The following is a 20087-nucleotide window of genomic DNA, read 5'->3' on the forward strand; positions in this document are numbered from 1 at the left end:
GGTAACCCCACCTTTAAAAGATTAGATAAGGGATATGCGACGAGTTTGTGGTTGGATACTCACCCTGAAGCTTTGATTATTCACCAACCCATTTTGTTTTCCGACCATACGGCTAATATGCTAAAAGAAACTACTCCTGAGTCTCGTAGGAAATGCCCTTACTGAATTGAAAATTGGTGTTTGGATATTCGAGAGGTGTCTCTATTGATCCAATCTTGTTGGCAACACAACCTTTTAGGGTCTAAGATGTTCATGCTCTCACAAAAATTAGTGAATCTTAGACATAAGTTGTTGTGCTGGTGTGTGGAGCATAAAAAGGCCTGGGGTATTGATTGGAGAGATTTAAAAGACAATGTGATTATGCAGGCTCAGTCCTTAAATTCGATGGCTTCAGTCTCGATCTTTTTGCAGACTCGGGAACAAAAGATCTCACATGCTTCCACTTTATTCTCTTACTGGAAACAGAGATCTAAAATTAGATGGGATGCTTTTGGTGAAACTAGTTCACGCCTGCTTTTCTCCTCGGTGCAGGAGCGGCGTCGTCGGAACAAGATTTTCAGTCTTAAGGATACATTTGGGAATTGGATTTCTGATCCTAGGGGAATTGAGAATCTCTTGATTTCTCATTTCTCAGATCTGTATAATTGTCATCACAATTATCCTCCTTCTAATCCGGGTTTCTGGGATAATCTGAATCTTCCTTCACTTTCTCCTATCCATCGTCAACAACTTTTGGAGCCTTTCACTGCGGCAGAAATTAAGGATGCTATGTTCCATATTGGAGATGAAAAGTCTCCTAGACTAGATGGATTTTCGGCTGCTTTCTTTATAACTCAATGGGCTGTTGTGGGTGATCAAGTTATCTCGGCAATTCAATATTTCTTTGCCCGGGGGTATTTGCTGAAAGATTGGAATCGAACCTTCCTGGTACTTTTGCCTAAGGTTGATCATCCAGAATCTCCTTCCTAGTTTCGGCCTATTGGATTGTGTAATGTGTTATATAAATGCATTGCGAAGTGCATGACAGGTCATTTGAGGAAAGTTATGCCTCTCCTTATCTCAGATTCGCAATCTGCCTTTGTTCCGAGCTGTCTAATGTCGGATAATACTCTTATTTCCCATGAGCTACTTTCCTATATGAATTCCTCCTCTTCCAGGAGATGTTCAGCAGCTTTGGAGTTGGATATTAACAAAGCCTATGATAGGGTTAATTGGGAATTTTTATGGAATGTTCTGTAGGCTTTTGGATTCCCTCCTTATTGGATCCAAATTATCAAGCAGTGTGTCTCTACAGTCACCTACCAAATCCTTGTTAATGGTAGGCCGACTCAGGTTCTACGGCCGGCTTGTGGTTTGAGGCAAGGGGATCCTTTGTCTCCTTATTTGTTTGTTCTCTGCATGGAAATTTTCTCAGTTATGCTTCGTAAGGCTGAGGCTTCTGGCCTTTTCCAAGGTTTGCGCATTACTCGGCGTGCTCCGTCAATCTCCAATCTGTTCTTTGCAGATGATGCTTTATTATTTTTCCGGGTTAATCCAGACGCTTGTTCTCATCTATTGGAAGTTGTTAATCACTTTTGCACCATGTTAGGCCAGATGGTTAATGTCCAGAAGTCATTTGTTAAATTCAGTTCTAATACTCCAGATGATTATCGAGACTTTTTAAGCTCTACTTTACATATGCGGGCTCAAGATTCCATAGGAACATATTTGGGCCTCCCAGTGGATTTAGGACGTGCTAAATGTCACCAGTTCCAGCCTCTGGTAGAGAAAGTATCGCAAAAGCTGTCAGCCTTCAGTTCTGGACATCTTTCTGCGGCGGCTAAGTTAGTTCTAGTTAATACTGTGGTTATTGCTTCTTTAAATCATGTGCTTTCAGTTTTCAAATTGCCTGTGACAATTGCTGACCGTATCAACCGACTTCTGGCGCGATTTTGGTGGAAAAATGGTAATTCTAATAGAGGTATAGCGTTAGCCCCTCCTCCGGCCCTCCATTTTCCGAGAGGTTTAGGGGGGTTGGGCATTCGAAATGTGCCTTCTTTTAATTCTGCTCTTCTAGCCAAACAAATGTGGCGTTTAATTCATCATCCACAGCTTTTAGTTTCGAGGATATATCGAGCTCGATATCCTCACCTGTTAAACTATAAAGCTTCATCTCTTCCTCCCCGTCCTTCCTGGGGTTGTCGAAGTTTGTTAGATGGAGCCCGTGTTCTTTCCCATGGAGTTATGTGGAAAGTGGGTTCTGATTCCCAGATTAGTATTCTTGATGACAACTGGGTTCCAGGAGTTTCTGTTTGTTTCAAGGACTCTACCTCTACTTATGAGTTTCCCACTATGGTGTCACATATTATTGATCCTGTTTCTCAGGCTTGGGATAGTACTCGCATCAGGCAACTTTTTCCCCCTATTACGGCAGATTCCATCCTTGGGATGGAAAGACCTCAGGAAAAAATGGATGACTTTGTCTACTGGAAGTTCACTCGGGATGGATCGTTCACTACAAAATCAGCTTATGCTCACTTATTGAGCCAGTCCTGGTCAGATAGGACTTCATCCTCTAATATTCTTCCTGTTTGGTGGAGGAAATTTTGGGGACTTCCGGTTCTTCCAAAATGGAAGCTTTTTATTTGGAAAACCTTACATAATGCTCTTCCTACAGCGGCTATTTTTCTCCTAAAAGGAATTTCACTTAATTCTACTTGTGGTTTTTGTCACCATCACCAAAAAACAATTTCTCAAATTTTTCAGCAATGTGAGTTTTCTTGTTTAAGCCGTAGTTCTCACCCTTTAGTTCAGCTTTGAACTATGCCTTTGGATTAAGATTTTAATTCTTGGTTGACGGATTCTATTATGGGTTTGGCGGTTTCTAAGGATTGGGCCGCTTTGGATAGTCTTTTATCCTTTCTCTAGGCTATATGGATAACTAGGAATAATCATCGGTTCCGTTCAAAGGTTTTTTCTCCAACTGGAGTTCTTGCTATGGCTGACTCTTAGATTACTCATAGTAGTAATGCTAGAAATTTAAGTGATCTTTATCAGCCCTCTAGTCCTCCAGGATTTGCGGTTTCTACTCCAAAGTATTTGGGGTCTGCTGGATCTTCTGAGGGGTATGATATCTGTCATACTTTTGATGGAGCTTGGAATGCAAAGGATCAACGTGCAGGTATGGGTTGGTACTTATCTTTTACCTCTACCTCACCAGCTGTCTGGGGAGGGGCTCAGGCAGGTTTTGCTTCTTCCTCCCCCCATTCTGAACTGTTAGCTTGTCTCCTCGATTTAAAGCAAGCTCGCGAAAAAGGTTATTCCAAGATTTAGGTTTTTACGGACTCTGGCTTGGTTTCTTCTTTGATCTGGGGTCATCTTTCGGATTCGATAGCGGTTTGTTGGACTTTGCGACAAATTATACAGATCATTGCGGACTTCGGTAAATTCAACATCCAGAAGGTTCCAAGACAACTTATTGTTCGTGCTCATCAATTGGCTAGTTCAGCTCGTCGTCGTCATTTACTTTGTTTTCGTTTTTAATTTCTTAGTTCTCTTTGTCAAAAAAAAAAAAAATAAACAACCTAATAGCACCAAATCCACCAACTCACACCAGCCGCAGCAAACACAACCAGCCATAGCCACCCTTCTCCCGCAACAGTAAAGCGCAGCTTCCGTTGCTTTCCCTTGCTCCAGCCGCAACAAACACCGACCAGCCGCAACCTTTAATTCAGCACCCACCAAGAAGCAGCCACCATCGCCACCTTATACCTCCGTAAACCGCATCCATAAAGCAGCTCCCATGTTCCGGCCACCGCACTCAGAGTCACGTAAACAAGCTCGATTCGAACCTCACTTAACGCGGCTTCCATCACATTCATCGCGGCCGCGCGTATCCGGGTTTGGGAGATGCAAAGCAGGGGATTGAATTCCATTTAATTTAGCAGCCACATTCGTGAAAGGGGTCTGACGATTTTATAGGGGTTTTGCTTTAGATTTTATGATTTTCTTTTTCCTTTAATTTTGTTTATTTATTTTCCTTTTATTTTCTTTTATTTTTGTTTTCTCTTTTATTTTATTTTGTTTTAATCCTTGTAATTATAAATACCCATTTTTTGGTCAAAGAGAAAAACAATTAGAATTAGATTAGAATTAGGATTCATTTTTCTTAGCTTAATTGAGAGCTTCTATCTCTAGTTTTAGGGTTAGTTTTAGGAGTAGATTTTAGAGAGAGAAAGTGAGGAATTTCAATGGTGATTTGACAGATTGAAGATTCAAGGTGATAATTGTATTAAAGATCATCAAATTAATCAATGAGGATTTCTAACTCTATCTAATTTTATTGCTTTGTTTGATTTCTTATTTGTTTGGTTTGATTTTGATGATTTGATCTTTGAAAAGTGTAATTGTTATTCATATTTTGATATTTTTTATTTCTTTAGTTGTTTATGACTAGATGATGATGTTTGAGTAGTTGTTTGGCTAGGGATAGGGTGAAAATTGTTTGATTGATTGATTGTGCTTAATTTGGGGATTGTGTTGATTAATTGTAGAGATTTAAGTGATTAATGGAAGTTTGCATGTGTGTAATTCAATTAGGCCTTGAGAATTATGCTAGATTGCATTGTAGTTTCTAATGATACGGACCATTGAATTAGGAATTGCAATTGTCTATTGAACTCGATTAGTGATGCTCCTAGTTAGAGTCTCTCGTAGTTGGCGCTAGTTTAACCTCTAGGAGATAGCTTGTTGACTCTTTTAATTGAGATTGCCATTAGTCTTCACAAACATTGACTTGCATGTATTTCCGATTTGCTATAATTGTTATGATTACTTGTTGATCCCCGTTCCTAGTGTTTTATTTGTTTGGTTCTTCGTTTTGTTAGTTGGTTAGTCTTTACCTCTAATCCTTAGACTTCGACCTAGCTTAGGAGCATAATTGAGAGCGCTTTAACATTACCGTTCTTTTGGGATCGACCCCTTACTTGCCTCTATACTAGTATTTTGGTTAGTTAAGTTTTTATAAATTTAGTTTAATTGAGGGAGGATTAGCTTCAACGACCTAGTTCCACTTGTCGACAAAATGGCGTCGTTGCCGGGGAATGGCGTAGTTGTTTGCTATTGTTGTTGAGTCTATTTCACCTAATTTCATAAATACAAAAATATTATTCTCTTTAGCCTACATTTTTTAGCCGTGCTATTCATATTTGCTTAGAGTTTTTTGTATGCGTAGGATAAGAGGAAGGACTTTAGTGCCATTTGATCTGTGAATCAAGATAACAATAACAAGGATAAGGGTTGCTAATCGTTCTTTGAGTCCAAGCTCTCCAAGAGAGGAAATTCGCCAAGAAAGAGAAGAGAAGGATCGACTAAGCATGGGAGCTAATCCAAGAGTTGCTTTGAAGGAGTTGGGAACTCCCAGTGCTTATAGATTTGAGGGTGGCATAGCTCCACCAACAACGCCCGCCAATGACTTTGAGATAAGGCCGGCAATGATAACAATGATTGAACGAAGGCAATCTAGTGGTGCCAAGCATGAAAGCCCACTAAACCATCTCAAAGAGTTTGAGAATTATTGTAATACCATCAAGGTCAATGGGGTTTCTCACGAATTGATAAGGCTCAAGCTATTTCCGTTTTCCCTAATCGGAAGGGTTTTGGAATGGTTGGACAAGAAAGTGAAACCTAATTCCTTAAGAACGGGATGAGGTTACTGAGGAGTTTCTTTCCCGTTTCTATCCTCAAAAGAAGACCGCCGAGGCAAGAACTCTAATCCAAAGTTTCAAGCAAAAGCCCAGTGAGAGTTTGTATGAGGCTTGGGAAAGATACAAGGAGAACAACGAGAATGTCCTCATCATGGAATTCCGACTTATCAAATCATACAAATTTTCTATGGAGGATTGAGCCCCCAAGGGAAGTCGTATCTTGATGTTGGAGGCCCGATTATGAACAAGACCAAAGAAGAGGTTGTTTATATAATTGAAGATGTAGTTCGTCACTACATGGATTGGCAAGAGGGAGAGAGAGAGTCCACATGCAAGAGTGGCTAAACGGTTTATTCGGTTGATTATCTCATTGAAATCAATAACTTGTCTTCCCAAATCTCAAACTTGAAAAAGGATGGAGATGACATTGATTAAAGCAAAGCTAGAGAGTGCCTCTTGAATTGCACCAAGTCTTCCCTCCAACATAAAAGGGAGAGGTTCACCTTCTAACTCTACTTTTCCTTCTACCTCTAATTGTCCAAATGCTTTTGAAAATTTTACTGATGTTGAAAATAATGATTGTGAACAAGTTAATTTTGTTTCCAATAATAAAAATGGACAAAGATTTGATGGTCCAAGGAATCTTGGGAATAGGAATTCTCACCCACATGGTAGTTTTGATAACTACAACAATGGTGGTTATAGGAACAAAGGAAATCTAGGTTTTCGAGGTAACTATACAACCAAGGTTATATTAATCAAAACCAAAGCCAATGGTATGGAAATCAAGGCCAATCTCATGATTTTGGTGGCCAACACCAAAATTTTGGTAGCAATCAAGGCCGAGGTAATTTGAACAATCAAAATAGGGGAAATTTTCAAAACAACAACCTAAGGGAACCCCCACCCGGATTTGCTCTAAGACCTTAAGGCAATGGTGATAATTCGTATGCTCAACCCCCATCTTCCAAGACTACCTTAGAGGAGATAACTGAGAACTAAACCAATATTTTGAACACCTACATGTCGGTGAGTGTAGACACCTACTTTTGGCCTCTTGTCCCGAAAGGAAGTGCGATGATGTTACAAAAATCCGTTCTTTATGTTAGATTAAAGTAAAAGTATTTATGGACTACAAAAAGCATTATGAAGTAATTTAAAACCCATATTTGAGACCAAGTTATCTTAGAGCCTTTTCCAATTACTAATTAGGCCTAAAACATGTTCATACATGTTTAAACTTGATTAATAACGGACCCAAATGCGTCAAATGCAATGATTGGATCCAATGGAACCTACATTGTTTAAAATCGAGCCAAACAAATAAAACAACCATAAAATTCCCGTGCAAGGCCTATACATATGGATAGCCCTTTCAAAGAGCTTTCCAACAGTATATTATAAGTCCAATTCAAAGCCAAAGCGAAGAAGTTATGATCAAAACACTAAACCGGGCCCTAAAACCGACACCCTTGCACTCCAACGGCCATAATTTTTTATCCATAAAATATTTTAACCTAATTCTAATTAAAATATAAAGTAGACATTCAGACATTTCCAATGATATCTCACACGCCTTAATCTGAATCCGCAAACAAAAGTTATGGAAGTTTTAAAAACGCGCTTTCGTATAAGGCAAACCGTAAACCCGCGCAACTCAATCAGTTGCCCGCGCCTAGCGCACGCGACTCATTGAGATGCACGCGGTACCTATCGCAACTCAAAGAGTTGCGTGCGCCACCTGAAGGCGTGGCTCTAAAACCCTAAACCTAGATCCCTACGCCTATAAATAGGGGTCTTCGTTCAGCACTACGAGGACCGGAAAAATCAGAATTAAAACCCTATTATTCTCAAAACCGTAATATCTCTACTTCTCTTACTATCATACTACTTTTCCCTCTTTCTTCCCAATTTATTTAACCCTAATCCGTCCATTGAAGCTCTTGAAGGTACAAAGAAGAAAGAAAGTCCATAAACACATTAAACGGAGATTTAATATAAAAGAAGAACGGTTAGTTTCCTGAGCACTTAGATAAATCACTTTTCCTTTATTGTTTAAATAACCTTAAATGAATAAATAGTGTTGTTTGATCACTTTAAACAAAATTTTAATTAATTAATTCACATAGTATGCTTTTGTTAATCAATAATAGAATTTGATAATTAATTGTTGTTTTATCACTTAAGATAAGGCGAATATTGATTAAACAAAGAATAACGACTTTTGCGATGTAATTCCTACGTGATTAATGCTTGTAAATAAAATCAACTAACTTAGTCTTTAGGTATCACGTTGAATATATTGTTTGGTAATGAAATTGTGAAAAAGGAAGAGCGAGTAGAGGTCGTACTAGGGCTAGAATAGCGATTCCTCCCTAAAAGGAACGTTATTTTAGTACCCTCGCTCCCGAACTCATTTCTGGTTTATGTAGACCAATTTGGGCATGGGTAAACTTACGATTCGTGCTAATTATTCCATGAACTCCACATGGAAGAAAGGCATGAACGAGGTTTATGAGTTTTCCTAAAACTCATTGGCAACTCCTACTTGTTTCTTACAAAAAAGCGTGATGCGAGTATCATTTCTAATTCAAGGTCTCCCAAACAGTCAAGAATTCAAATCCTAATACACCCTAACAAGTGTAAAGTCTTAGGCTTTTAAATAGACATGAGCATATAAGGAAGGACCCCCTTACGATGGGATCACCCTCCTTACATAGGCGACTCCGCTGGGGACTTAGAGGTTACAAGATTAGTTCGTAGTTATGGTTTAAGGTTTCCAACACTAAGTTGCCTATGGATTGTAACGAGAACTAACTTGGATAATCTCTAGTTAAAGAGCGAGACTCGAACGCATAATATCTTCATTTTTCACAAAAGTAAAAATCAAACAAGCAACATTTCATCATGCATAATCATAGCACAGTTTAACCATTAGGGATTGACTCATTGACTAGGGGTTGCCAACACTAGGCTTCTATCTTAAAATCAATAACAATCATCCCACCCATATCGTCAACACGTTGAGTGATTGATTCGTGCATCGTCCCTTAAGATATGGTACCTTTGGACACCCAAGCCTTGACCTTAGAATGACATTGTATGCTTTGACGGTTCCTTTTATGTGCTTATGTAACTACATGAATAAGTGCTTTGTGTCTAATATAACTAATTCCAACTTGTTACCTAGAGATATAATACAAAAAAATTTCGCAAAAATTATGGTTAAAAAAAAAAGGTTTTTTTTTTCGTTCTTTTTGCGTTTCGCCAAAAAAAAAAAAGAAAAAAAATTGTCGAACCTACCAGGTGGCAAGCGCAACTATCAAAGTGTTGCTCGGAGGTGCCGCAAGACAAGAGATATTTGATTCGTAGTTTCTTTTTATTTTGTTTTGAAGTTTCTAACCATTTTCTTTTGTATATAGTTCCTTTTTCTACTTTTCTTCTCACATGGCTTTAATAATGATGCTATTGTCTTTGAAGCTCAACGAAGATGGTTGATTCTATCGCCTATTTCTTTTTATTAGCATTGCTCGATAGCCGGTGAGACCTTTATTATTTTTCTCTATCTCTTTTCTTTTCTTGGATGCATATATAGTTTAGGATTAGTTTTAGGAGAAGTTTAATGGTTCGAGGATGGATGCTTATAACACCTAGAGTGTTTTGGATCATTGGTGATGTTGTCATTTGATCACTTGTTTGTTGATTGGGAATGACGTGTCATACTTGCATTTTCGTTCCTTTTTTTTATTTTCCTACTCTTCCTTTATCTATGTTTTTCTTTTTCTCTTTTCTTTTCTTTTATTTTTCTTTCTTCTTGATTTTTGTTTTTGGTATGTTTTGAGGCTTTATTTGTCACTTTTTGTTTTCTTTTGAATTGGACAATATACAACCAATTTTTGCTTTTGAATGAATATTTTCCTAAGTGGTATGGGTATGCACGATTTGAGAATAAGCTTGGTTGACTCTAGGATAGGTGTATGCTATGGTAGCATGTCTAAGAACTAGGAAGATCATGAAACCGGATTCTACTTGTTTGTGGCATGTTAGTAGTTGCTTTCTATAGTTGATTTGACACCTATAGTGAGGTTTTGCTACATCCATGTGAGGTTCATCATTTTTCAAGCCTTAAACATTTATTTGAATGAGTGGCATGGATTCTTGACTATTGCGTACCTAATCTTGAATCTTGACTCATAATTCTCAAACACGAGATCGAACCATCAAGGGAGGACAAAGGCATCTTTTCGGGGTGGTAATTTTTCATTTCTAGGATTTTCTTCTCTCTTTTTAGTTCATTAGGTTACATTTACCCTCTTGCTAACCATTTGAGCCTTTCCCCTTCTTTTCAAGCCGCATCTTTAAAATTCTGAGCCTTTTTTTTTGTTTCATTTTTGGTTTTTGTGAAGCAAATGGTCATGTTTTTGGAGTTTGTAGTATATAAGGTTGGATATTGGTTCTATTTGTATGCAAGCTTGTGTTTTGTGTATATTTTGTGAATTATGGCAAAATGTATGATAGAAAAAGCTGTCCAAAGTTAAAAAAAGACAAGGACATAAAAAAAGGAAAAGTTGTAAAAGTCGTCCAAATTTAAAAGAGGCGAGGACAATTGCTTTGAATATATGCATAAAAAAAAGGTGAAAATGAGAAAATTAAAAAATATTTTTATGTGATTATTTTCCCCTTTTCAAGCATTGAGGACAAAGCTTCCTTTAAGCTTGGGAGAGAAGAGTTTACGCTTTTTGTATATATGTTTGTTAGTATAGATTTGAATAAGCTTGAGGGTGTTAGTTTGTTTTTGTTTGGTGACTAATTGATTGCGATTCCAAGATAGGGCCCGTTCTTTGCTTCACTATTAGGGATACCACCAAATTTTTAAATTTTAGCCTACCCTCAACCTTTTGCCTTTACGTTACAACCATTGGGAAAGACCTTCCGACCTAGAGGTTGAGTCACATATCGAGGGAGGGCATTAGGAGTTAAAGCCTAAGGAGAGGGGACGCAAAGTCAAGATGTCGAGAAACCTCAAATCTATTTGTTTTTCCGTTTCCTTCGAGGAACTATGGAGACGCTCACTAAAAAGTAGATTTGAAGCTAATTGGGAGAATGTGCTAAAATGTCTTGAGATGAAAGTTAATTGCGTTTCTTCAGTTCTATATGCTTAGCATCTCCTATGTTTCAATCAACCTTAGATATCTTAGAACGTGCACTCGCTTACTTGTTTAGAAAGATTTGCATTCATTTGTGCTTCTACATTTAGAAATGTCTTTTCATGAACATTTGTTTGCTTTTCTTATATTTTGGTTTCTTTTTCGTTCTTTGCCTTGTTTGTATTATTACGAGAGTTATAGGTTAATCTCTTAGGAAACCTTTACGAGAGCATCACTCGTCCTTTAGGGCGATCTAGGGGTTTAAATGGCTTGTCTTTAGTTGCAATAATTGACCGTGATTCCTACGAAAGTAAGTTAGTGAATATTCTGGTCTATTCTCTTCTTTTTGTTTGTTTGAATAAGCTCATCATTTCTCCTTTGATTTTGTTTTACTCGAGGACGAGCAAAAGGTAAGCTTGGGGGTATTTGATGGGTGTCATAAATGGCACCCATTTGATGAGCATTTAAGTTGTTTATACCTTCTTTTCATAGCTTTCTTTCTCAATAAATGTTTAGTTTTATGCTTTTTCTCTCTATTTTACCTTTCCTCTCTTGTTTTGTGGCTTTTGTGCATTTTGATGTTTTTTCTAGTATTTTCTCCTTTATTTGTTCTATTTTCGTTATTTTAGTTGCTTTTCCTTTATTTTAGATTTTATAGATTTAGTTTTATTTTATTTTAGTTTATTTTATTTCATTTTTATTTCAATTTGTTTCCTTTATTTTCTTTTCATTTTATAATATTTTCTTTCTTTTATTCTTTTCATTTTCATTTTATTTATTTTAATTTTGTTTGTTAATTTTTAGTTAATTTTACTTCATTTTCTCTTCGGTATCATTTGTGTTTTGTAGGTGGATGTTCCAAATTCAACTCCTTGCGCTTGCAAAGCCGCACTCTCAAACCGTGTAGTGTTAAACCCACAATTATGGAGTTTTAGGATTGCATACTTTAGTGTTCATCATCACGAGCATAATGTGAGGACGACGCTCGTGCCCACCAACCTCACCACTCACCTAAACTCCCTTGTTCCCCTGTTCCCCTGTTCCACCACACAACATCAACTCCAATTAACTCCCGCAACACAACAACCTTACAGCACCGACACCACCAACTCACACCAGCCGCAGTAAACACGACCAGCCACAGCCACCCTTCTCCCGCAACAGTAAATTGCAGCTTCCTCTGCTTTCCCCTGCTCCAGCCGCAGCAAACACCGACCAGCCGCAACCTTTAATTCAGCACCCACACCAAGAAGCAGCCACCATCGCCACCTTATACCTCCGCTAACCGCAGCCACAAAGCAGCTCCCCTGTTCCGGCCACCGCAATTAAAGTCACACAAACAAGCTCGATTCGAAACTCACTTAACGCGGTCGTGCTCGCATTCATCGCGGCCGCGACTGCATTCATTGCGGCCGCGCGTATCTTGGTTTGGGAGATGCGAAGCAGGGGATTAAATCCCATTTAATTTAGCAGCCAAATTTGTGAAAGGGGTCTGACGGTTTTGTGGGGGTTTTGCTTTAGATTTTATGATTTTCTTTTTCTTTTAATTTTGTTTATTTATTTTCTTTTTATTTTATTTTATTTTTCTTTTTTGCTTTTATTTTATTTTCTTTTAATCCTTGTAATTATAAATACCTATTTTTGGGTTAGAGGGAAAAACAATTAGAATTAGATTAGAATAAGAATTCATTTTTCTTTGTTTAATCGAGAGCGTCTCTCTCTAGTTTTAGGGTTAGTTTTAGGAGTAGATTTTAGAGAGAGAAAGTGAGGAATTTCAATGGTGATTTGAGTGATTGAATATTCAAGGTGATTATTGTATTGAAGATCATCAAATAAATCAATGAAGATTTCTAACTCTATCTCATTTTATTGCTTTGTTTGATTTCTTATTTGTTTGGTTTGATTTTTATGATTTGATCTTTAAGTAGTGTAATTGTTTTTCATATTTTGATGATTCTTAATTTCTTTAGTTGTTTGTGACTAGATGATGATGTTTAAGTATTTGTTTTGGCTAAGGATAGGGTGAAACTTGTTTGATTGATTGATTGTGCTTAATTTGGGGATTGTGTTGATTAATTATAGAGATTAAAGTGATTAATGCAAGTTTGCATTGTAATTCGATTAGGCCTTGAGAATTATGCTAGATTGCATTGTAGTTTCTAATTATACGAACCATTGATTTAGGAATTGCAATTATCGATTGAGCTCGATTAGAGATTCTCCAAGTTAAAGTCTCTCGTAGTTGGCGCTAGTTTGACCTCTAGGAGATAGCGTTTTGACTCTTTTGATTGAGATTGCCATTAGTCTTCACAAACATTGACTTGCACGTATTTCTGAGTTGCTGCAATTGTTATGATTACTTGTTGATCCCCGTTCCTAGTATTTTATTTGTTTGGTTCTTTGTTTTGTTAGTTGGTTAGTGTTTACCTTTAATCCTTAGACTTCGACCTAGCTTAGTTGCATAATTGAGAGCGCTTGAACATTACCGTTCCTTTGGGTTCGACCCTTGACTTGCCTCTATACTAGTATTTAGGTTGGTTAAGTGTTTAGTTTGATCGAGGGAGAATAAGTTTCAACGACCTAGTTCCACTTCTCGTCAAAATGGCGTCGTTGTCGGGGAATGGCGTAGTTGTTTGCTATTGTTGTTAAGTCTATTTCACCTAATTTCAAAAATACAAAAATATTTTTCTCTTTAGGCTACATTTTGTAGCCGTGCTATTGATATTCGCCTTGAGTTTTTTATATGCGTAGGATAAGAGGAAGGACTTTAGTGCAATTTGATCCAGAAATCGAGAGAACAATAACAAGGATAAGGGTTGCTAATCGTTATTTGAGTCCAAACTCTACAAGAGAGGAAATTCACCAGGAAAGAGAAGAGGAGGATCGAGTAAGCATGGGAGCTAATCCAAGAGTTGCTTTGAAGGAGTTAGGAACTGCCGGCGCTTATAGATTTCAGAGTGGCATAGCTCCACCAACAACGCCCGCCAATGACTTAGAGATAAGGCCGACAATGATAACAATGATTGAACGAAGGTAATTTAGTGGTGCCAAGCGTGAAAGCCCACTAAACCATCTCAACGAGTTTGAGAAGTGTTGTAATACCATCAAGTTCAATGGGGGTTCTCAAGAATTCATAAGGTTCAAGCTATTTCCGTTTTCCCTAATCGAAAGGGCTTTGGAATGGTTGGACAAGAAAGTGAAACCTAATTACTTGAGAACTTGGGATGAGGTTACTAAGGAGTTTCTTTCCTGTTTCTATCCTCAAAAGAAGACCGCCGAGGCAAGAACTCTAATCAAAAGTTTCAAGCAAAAGCCTAGTGAGAGTTTGTATGAGGCTTGGGGAAGATACAAGGAGTATCAACGAGAATGTACTCATCATGGAATTCCGACTTATCAAATCATACAAATTTTTTATAGAAAATTGAGCCTCCAACGGAAATCGTGTCTTGATGTCGGAGCCGGAGGCCTAATTATGAACAAGACCGAAGAAGAGGTTGTTAATATAATTGAAGATGTAGTTCGTCACTACATTGATTGTCAAGAGGGAGAGAGAGAGTCCACAAGCAAGAGTGGCTCAACGGTTTATTCGGTTGATCATCTCAATGAAATCAATAACTTGTCTTCCTAAATCTCAAACTTGGGAAAGGATATGACAGTAATTAAATCCAAGCTAGAGAATGCCTCTTCGATTGCACCAAGTCTTCCCTCCTACATAAAAGGGAGAGGTACACCTTCTAACTCTACTCCTCCTTCTACCTCGATTAATATGCCAAGCGGTTGTGTCTTTTGTGATGTTTGATGGTCTTATGACCATGATCCTTCTAATTGTCCAAATGATTTTGAAAATTGTGATGATGTTGAAAACAATGATTGTGAGCAAGTGAATTTTTTTTCCAATAATAACAATGGACAAAGATTTGATGGTCCAAGGAATTTTGGGAATAGGAATTCTTACCAAGAAGGTAGTTTTGATAACTACAACAATGGTGGTTATAGAAACCAAGGAAATCAAGGTTTTCGAGCTAACTATAACAACCAAGGTTATTTTAATCAAAACTAAAGCCAAGGGTATGGAAATTAAGGCCAATCTCATGGTTTTGGTGGCCAACACCAAAATTTTGGTAATAATCAAGGCCGAGGTAATTGGAACAATCAAATAAGAGGAAATTTTCAAAACAACAACCAAAGGGGACCCCCACCTGGATTTTCTCCAAGACCTCAAGGCAATAATGATAATTCTTATGCTCAACCCCCATCTTCCAAGAGTACCTTAGAGGAGATCATTGATAACCAAACAAAGATTTTGAACACCTACATGTCGGTGAGTGATAAGAAGTTCAATGAGATGATGACACACAACAAGATGTTTGAAACCCAAATCACTCAACTAGCCAGCACTTTGAAAGATTGTGCTAGCCCTTCTTCACTACCCTCTCAAGGAGTTGATCCTAAGATACCCATTTATTCTATCACCACAAGGAGTAGAAAAGTGATTGAAGAGAGAGTTTCTAGGAATAGTGAGAAGGATGAGAAGAAGAGTGATTGTGATTCAATTGAGGGAAAAGAGAAAGATGTGTCAAAGAGTGTGAGCAGAGAGGAAGTCCATGAGAAAAAGAAGAGTGTTGAGAGAGTGCAAGAGGAAGTGAGAAAACCTGACCTTCCATATCCACAAAAGTTTATGAGGAACAAATTAGATGAACAATTTGGGAGATTCCTTGACATGTTGAAGGAGGTCCATCTTTCTATCCCTCTCACCAAAGCTATAACCCAAATGCCTAGATATTCCAAATTCCTTAAGGATATCTTGAGTGGCAAGAGAGAGTGCAATGAGATAGATTCGGTAGAGCTTGGTGAGTGTTGTAGTGCATTGATTCACAATAACCTACCACAGAAGATGAAAGATTTCGGGTAATTTCTCTATTCCTTGCAAAATAAAGAGTAAGTTGTTTCAAAATTCATTGTGTGACTTAAATGCTAGTGTTAGCATTATGCCTTACTCGTTGTTTAGAAGCTTAAGCTAGCACTACTACAAAAATGACCAAAGAGACCCAATATAAAAGACCTGTTAACTACATAAGCGGTCTCTTTGTTTCTAGAGACCGTTTATCACTAATAACCGGTCCAAAAAAAAATTCAAGAGACCAATTTTTAAGATAACGGGTATCTCGCAGTTTTTTAGAGTTTGATTTTTTTACAACTAAAATAGCTTGAGACCCGTTCTTTTAGAAAACAGGTCTTTTGGTGTTTTTTATTTTATTTTTTTAAATTAAAAAATGGTAGAGACCAGTTGTAGACACCCAGTTATGTCTCCCCAAAACCAAACCCGGTGATGAATACCTTTCACGTCGAATCATAATCGAATGAAGTGAAAGTTTGGAAAGTCTAGTGTTGCGGTTAGTTTTAAATTCTCTTCTTTCTCTCTGTTTTTGAAAACCTATTTTATGAAAATAGCCAATTTAGTTTAGTTTGGTCCATGGAAAGGGTCCAGTAATAGTCTAGTTGGATTGGGCTCGAAAAGAGCTTTCCAACGATATATTATAAGCCCAATTCCGATGAATAATGAGGAACTTATGGCCAAATTACTAAACTGGGCCTCGTTTGATCTTTATATGCGGCTCAATGATCTAGAGGAGGACCTATTATGATTTATCATTCCTAATGCAATTAGGATTGATTATAGTCTTCTAGAATCTTCTAGAAGATTCTTTTGAATCCTAATGTTATTAGCATTAATAATTGAGTTTTAAGAGTTTTATTTTGATTAAAAGAAGTGTTTTAAATGAAATTACAGTTTTACCCCTCGCACGCTTAATTTTATCTAAAATATGAAAACGTGTGAAAAAACAGTCTGCAGCGCCGCACCACAAGTTGTCGCCTGGCGACAGGCTCTGTCGCACGGCGATTGAGGCTTGTGCGGCGTCAGCGTCGTGTTTTATTCTTCTCGAAACTCTGATTCATTTTTATCATATTCCGGTTGATTTTCGTTATAAATAGCCTTAAACCTCCGTTTTGAATTACCAACTCTCATTAAGAAAATCTTGATACTCTCTCTCTCTTATTCTAAACTAGCTTTTTACAAACAAAATTCCGCATTCACAAGATCTAGACACACCTAGCCAAGTTCGAAGTTGCCTTCGCCCTAGACTTGAAAGGTTTGATATTTCTTAAAGTTTGGTCCCAAATCTTTATTTCAATTATTTAATTTAATTTTTTAATTTTGTTATTTTCCTTGAAGTTACTAACGTGTGTATTTTGTTATTAGAAAGAGATACGAGGCATCCAAGTAAGTGCTTTAACTGTTTAATTGATATTATGATAGAAATCATGTGTAGGTTGTTATTTTGATTCCTAGTATCATGATAGGATGCTTTTCTTAGTATGATATTTAGGGTGATGTGCTTATATCAATTATTATTTCTACGATGCTTCCTACTTTCTTTCCTAATATTCTATTAGTATTATGTTAGGGTTAAAGCTTTTATCTTTGATGTTTAGTGACATGCTAGGGTTTGTTATTAATCTTGTTAGTATCATGCCTAGGATCTTGCTATTATTATGCTTTAACATGATTATTTTAATTATGATTTATTATTTTGATTATGATTATAATTATTATTATGATTATTTTTATAATTGTTATGATTATTATTATTTTGATTATGATTATTAGGTTGCTTGATATTTATTGTTATTGCTTGATCACACCTTTTTATGCATGTTTAAAGGGAATTGGTACTTGTAATCACGCTTAATAAGATAACTAATAATCTTGTTTAGGGTTAATATGATTATAATTCAAGTGATCGCCAATAATAGTTTTATTTGTGCATTAATATTCAACCAACATAGATTAAACAGGTTTAGGGTAACCTATTGATTGCTTGTTAGTCAGAAAGCACACATGAATACGAGAAGAATAAAGTAGAGGCTTATTATTATGGCAGGTTCTTTCTCTTTTAGATTGGATTTGTACCTTCATCCCCGAACTTCCAGTCTTGGTTCCAGACCTATTGGAGTTGACGATCTCTTAGATCGTAAAGGGGTGTAACCTTCACCTTGTGAACGGTTTACAAGTTCTTAAAACTTGTTGGCGACTCTTTTGCTCTAGCTTCCTTCCCTTTGGGCGCCACCATTCTTAAGTGTATGATCACAGTGGGGTTCAAGTTTGGGGTAATGTTTGAAATATTCCCTACACCAGTGCAAAGAAACAACCGGTCTCTGCTTTCCCTCATTCTAAACCGCCAAAAATCCCTAAATTTTCTATTTTCCAATCGATTTTTTGGCTTTGCCTCTACTTTCTTTGCGTTGCTCTACTATTACTAGCGTTCGTCCTCTCATACATCACTCAAACGACACGCCACCTCCACCTCGACTTGCCGGAGTAACTCCACCTCCACCTGCAGGATGCCGCCGGGATATCCGCCGCAATAACCTGGTCGTCTATCAACTGTAGTAAACTGGGCTTCCCTCATTCGCTTACTTACACCACCGCATTGCATCCTACTCCATCGTGACTGCACTCACACTGCACATTCTGGCGCACCATAGCAATAGCAATTATACCACTCTAGTGCCGATTTTGCATTCAGTAATTGGAGGTTGAGAATTCTGCAATTGTTCGATTAAAACACTAGTAGAAAAAACCAATTTGGAAACTGTTCAGACCCTCAAAAGGGAAGCGGTTTTGAACTGCTCCGGTTTAGGGTTGTTCCCTTTAGGCTTTGGAAAAGGAAGCGGTTCAAACCGCTTACCTTTTTGGGTGAAGGGAAGTGGTTTTGGCGCCAAATCGCTTCCCTTTTGGATTTTTGGCAGCATTATGGGAAGGGTAAAGGGAAGTGATTTTGGCGCCAAACTTTGAATTTTTTTTAATATATTATTTAATATAATAATATAATAATTAAATTAGTGACCTGTGACAATAACAATAATATTACTGGTTAATAATAATATATATTAATTATTATTAATTAGTAATACTAATTAATAATATTATTAATATATTATTGATTAATTTTAAATACAACAAAAATACAAATAACATTTAATTATCATAAATATCAAAATGAGTAACATCATTAATATATTTAATTAAAAGTATTATGTCATTACACCAAAATATATAAAGATAACACTCACAAATACTTCGTAGTATTTAATTATAAGTAATTAACGTTAATATTACAGTGCCATAATACATAACTAATAAAATAATATTCACAAGTAATCTAAACTAGCTCGATCTCACTAGATGCCATCAAATGTCAAGAAAAAAGCCCACATGTCGCGAATTTCATTGATTTCTTTGCTTGTTTACAGGCCTTTCCTTTGAATGTTGCAAACCTTTAGAAAAAAAATCAATCAAACATTATTATTTATCAGTATATCATGCGTATGACATGAAAAAGTTAAAAAAAAAGTTACTTTCACAAACTTGTATGCAATGCATTGACAAATCACATCAAATATAGCAATTTACTAAGTTTTATGACGTTTTACATCCAAAATGTGCCATATAAGGCTTATACGACTTCTACTTTGCCCATTTTCTATATTTCTTATCAAATGTAGTGTTTCTTTATCATAACATGTCAATATTACCCAGTCTTAAGTGTTTAATGTTTGAAATCACACTAATATAGCAATTTACTAAGTTTTAGGACGCATTACATAAAAAATGGGTCATATAAGGCCTATACGACTTCTACTTTGCCCATTTTCTACATTTCTTATCAAATGAATTGTTTCTTTATCATAAAATGTCAATATTACCTAGTATTAAGTTTCTAATGTTTAAAATCACACCAATATAGCATTTTACTAAGTTCTAGGACGCATTACATCCAAAAAGGGTCATAAAAGGCCTATACGACTTCTACTTTGCCCATTTTCTACATTTCTTATCAAATGAAGTGTTTATTTCTAATAACATTTCAATATTACCTAGTCTTAAGTGTCTAATGTTTTAAATCACACCAATATAGCAATTTACTAAGTTTTAGGACGCCTTACATCCAAAATGTCCCATATAAGGCCTATACGACTTCTACTTTGCCCATTTTCTATATTTCTTATCAAATTAAGTGTTTATTTGTCAAAGAATTTTAATATTACCTATTTTTAAGTGTCTAATTTTTGAAGTCACACCAATATAGCAATTTACTAAGTTTTAGGACGCATTACATCCAAAATGGGTCGTATAAGGCCTATACGACTTTTACTTTGCCCATTCTGTACATTTCTCATCAAATGAAGTGTT

The 20087-nt window shown here is 36.8% G+C and overlaps 1 protein-coding gene and 2 non-coding genes across 3 annotated transcripts; 1 reads left to right on the top strand and 2 right to left on the bottom strand.

Moving 5' to 3' along the window:
- The first annotated feature begins 246 nt into the window (after window positions 1-246).
- Window positions 247-3312, top strand: LOC145572044 (uncharacterized). The gene is made up of 3 exons (XM_081631066.1): window positions 247-927; window positions 1240-2598; window positions 2992-3312. Exons 1-3 carry the CDS (start codon window positions 247-249, stop codon window positions 3310-3312), a joined length of 2361 nt encoding a protein of 786 aa, XP_081487192.1.
- Window positions 3313-5737: 2425 nt separating this feature from the next.
- On the bottom strand, window positions 5738-5842 carry LOC145608319 (small nucleolar RNA R71). The gene has a single exon (XR_014105781.1). It is a non-coding gene; the product is annotated as a small nucleolar RNA R71 (small nucleolar RNA).
- An 8267-nt stretch (window positions 5843-14109) lies between these two features.
- LOC145608480 (small nucleolar RNA R71) lies at window positions 14110-14215 on the bottom strand. The gene has a single exon (XR_014105815.1). It is a non-coding gene; the product is annotated as a small nucleolar RNA R71 (small nucleolar RNA).
- Window positions 14216-20087: the final 5872 nt, after the last annotated feature.

This window comes from Chenopodium album, chromosome 2, assembly GCF_948465745.1.
Source record: "Chenopodium album chromosome 2, dcCheAlbu1.1, whole genome shotgun sequence".
NCBI classification, from domain to species: Eukaryota; Viridiplantae; Streptophyta; class Magnoliopsida; order Caryophyllales; family Amaranthaceae; genus Chenopodium; species Chenopodium album.

Bases quoted from the DNA above. Each gene is read 5' to 3' on its own strand.
- LOC145572044 (XM_081631066.1), top strand. From the start codon at position 247: ATGTTCATGCTCTCACAAAAATTAGTGAATCTTAGACATAAGTTGTTG. The intron at 928-1,239 runs GTACTTTTGCCT...AATGTTCTGTAG, and splicing joins ATTGGAATCGAACCTTCCTG to GCTTTTGGATTCCCTCCTTA. The intron at 2,599-2,991 runs GTTCTTCCAAAA...GCTGACTCTTAG, and splicing joins GGAAATTTTGGGGACTTCCG to ATTACTCATAGTAGTAATGC.